This window comes from Nanorana parkeri, unplaced genomic scaffold, assembly GCF_000935625.1.
Source record: "Nanorana parkeri isolate BGI_ZX_2015 unplaced genomic scaffold, ASM93562v1 scaffold3586, whole genome shotgun sequence".
NCBI classification, from domain to species: domain Eukaryota; kingdom Metazoa; phylum Chordata; class Amphibia; order Anura; family Dicroglossidae; genus Nanorana; species Nanorana parkeri.
In genome coordinates, this window is record NW_017309854.1 from 40083 (window position 1) to 42385 (window position 2303).

A 2303-nucleotide genomic window follows, 5' to 3' on the forward strand; every position below is an offset into this window, starting at 1 on the left:
GTAAGAAGAGGGATGCAGGGGGTGCAGAGGTGAGCTGCGTAGGAAGAGGGATGCAGGGGGTGCAGAGGTGAGCTGCGAAGGAAGAGGGATCCAGGGGGTGCAGAGGTGAGAAGGGTAGGAAGAGGGATGCAGGGGGAGCAGAGGTGAGCAGTATAGGAAGAGGGATGCAGGGGGTGCAGAGGTGAGAAGTGTAGGAAGAGGCTCCAGCTCCTGCTATGAACACAGAGGACTGCGAGCGATGCAGGGGTGGACCCAAATAATGGGGTGGGTGGAGACTAATCAAGGGGTGGGCAGAGCCTAAGCAAGAACAGCTGGGACCCTGACTAGTCTGCCCAGCAAACGGCCCCACCCACTCTTCATGGTAACTAATTTCTGGACAGACTCCTTATCTCCTTCCGCCTCTCACGGGGCCCAGACACCTTCAGAAAAGGAGGGGAGGAGCCTGTCCATCAATTGGTTACTATGGCAAGTGGGCAGGACCACCCTTCCTCCCTAGGGGCAACCCGTGTCGGCTGACTTGATGGGTCCCAGGCCCAGTACAAGAGTGCTGGCTGTACCCGCTGACGGTGGCCCTGCATGCAGGACGACCACCATGTCTGTTCAGATATATTAGGAAAGGAGCAGAGGGGTACGTGTCACCCCTCACGCATCGCAGGAATACCCCTTTAAATGACAGACACAAAAGTATCTACACCCTCTGTACTTACACTGCAAGAGCCTGTTCGGGCTTCTCTCTGGAAGTGTGGTGCTTGGCATCTGAACATCGGGCCCCGGAGGAGCCGGTAAGACCAGCGGGTCTTCAAACACTGCAAACAACAGGAAGATATTCCTTATTACATGAGGACACGGCGTCCAGAGCTGCTGCACTGAGGGATTCTGGGTCATGAGATGTCCTCATAGGATGATGAGAAGGAGCTCTGCAAAGAGGACCTGTCACCAGGACAGCAATCCACATTATTTACAATGCATTGCTCCCCACCTGCCCCCATGACAGGTCCTCTTTATGGAGGGATTGCGTCCTGCAGTTGTAGGAGATGATCAGCCAGCAAGGACATAGAAGTAGGTAGATTGTTAGCTCTGTGCCCCAGTCCAGCCTCCTTTAGAAGGACCTCACCTTGTTTGGGTGGACATGGAACCTGCTCCAGCAGTGAGTGAGACAACAGGCTCTTCCTGATCTTTGAAATGACCTCAGTGGTGTCTACGAGGCGGTTCTCATCAAACGTGTATCGTTTATTGGGGGGGGCGGCCGACACCCAGGTACCCCCTGATCCGGAATCCTGGAAGAGACAAGGTCAGGTCACCCGTATACACAACATGGAGTCAGCGCAGGACGCCATATTCTCCAATCTGGAAGAACTGCTGTCCAATGAGGACGCACTGCACCTCAAATATAAACCATCGTCAGGGGAGACTATCTGTGAACATTCACTGTGGGTGAATAATGCCAAAAACAATCGTTCTTAATATAAGGAAACTACAAAGCTACCAACCCGCTCCCCATAATCCCTCATCTCGACTATTACAGCTAACTCCTCATTGGCTGACATCTACACCGCCCATCCCCCCCATCAGTCTACCATGAATGATGCTCCCAGACTCCTCCACCTACCCGACCGCTCCGTGTCTGCAACCTTAGTGGCCATCATGTAATATTACAACATCACAAAACTGGGAAATAAATATATTAAGAATGTTTGTTTTTGACATTATTCACCCAAAATGAACATTCAGAGATATTCAGAGTGAAGGGCCTTGTGTACCCCATGGTGTCCTTAGCACGGACCCACCTTCAGCACAGCCATCCAGTCATTTTCGATGCGGTCCTGAAGCTCCACCTTCACCTTCATCAAGCTCTCGATATCCGCCACGAGGATCTGAATATCCTGGGATGTGGATTTCTTTGCCATTTCCTGCTCCTGCTGCATCCGCCAGAATGAAGCCCGCTCCTGCTTCTCCAGATAGTCCCGCATGTCACGGAAGTCCTGGGTCAGATTGTCCTTCATGTTGCAAATCAGGATCTAAAGAGGAAGAGAGTGAGCTCTGCTGTCACAGTTCCTGCACCATGTACCACCTTCAACTCATCTAACAGGATCATTTGGGATCCAAATGGAGGAAAAGTACAAAGTGGGCACAGAAATGGAGATATAGGACACTGAGGGCGCCGTGCTGCCGGCAGCTTCCTTCTCTGGGACAGGAAGTCTGCTGTGTCTTGGAAAATACCTCCCCCCATTATTCACCCTTCACTTCTGACAATGTCCTGAAACATCTGAGTTCAGGAGGGAGGAGAGGGACATGGAGGACAC

At 52.1% G+C, this 2303-nt stretch overlaps 1 protein-coding gene across 1 annotated transcript in view; it reads right to left on the reverse strand.

Moving 5' to 3' along the window:
* LOC108803302 (E3 ubiquitin-protein ligase RNF135-like) overlaps positions 1–2058 on the reverse strand; it is a 4219-nt gene extending 2161 nt beyond the window's left edge. The window contains exons 1-3 of the mRNA XM_018575151.1: positions 1788–2058; positions 1115–1277; positions 708–806 (exon numbers count right to left, since the gene is read on the reverse strand). Coding sequence (XP_018430653.1) covers positions 708–806; positions 1115–1277; positions 1788–2003 — 478 coding nt within the window. The 5' untranslated portion in view covers positions 2004–2058. The remainder of the gene's footprint in view (positions 1–707; positions 807–1114; positions 1278–1787) is intronic.
* Positions 2059–2303: the final 245 nt, after the last annotated feature.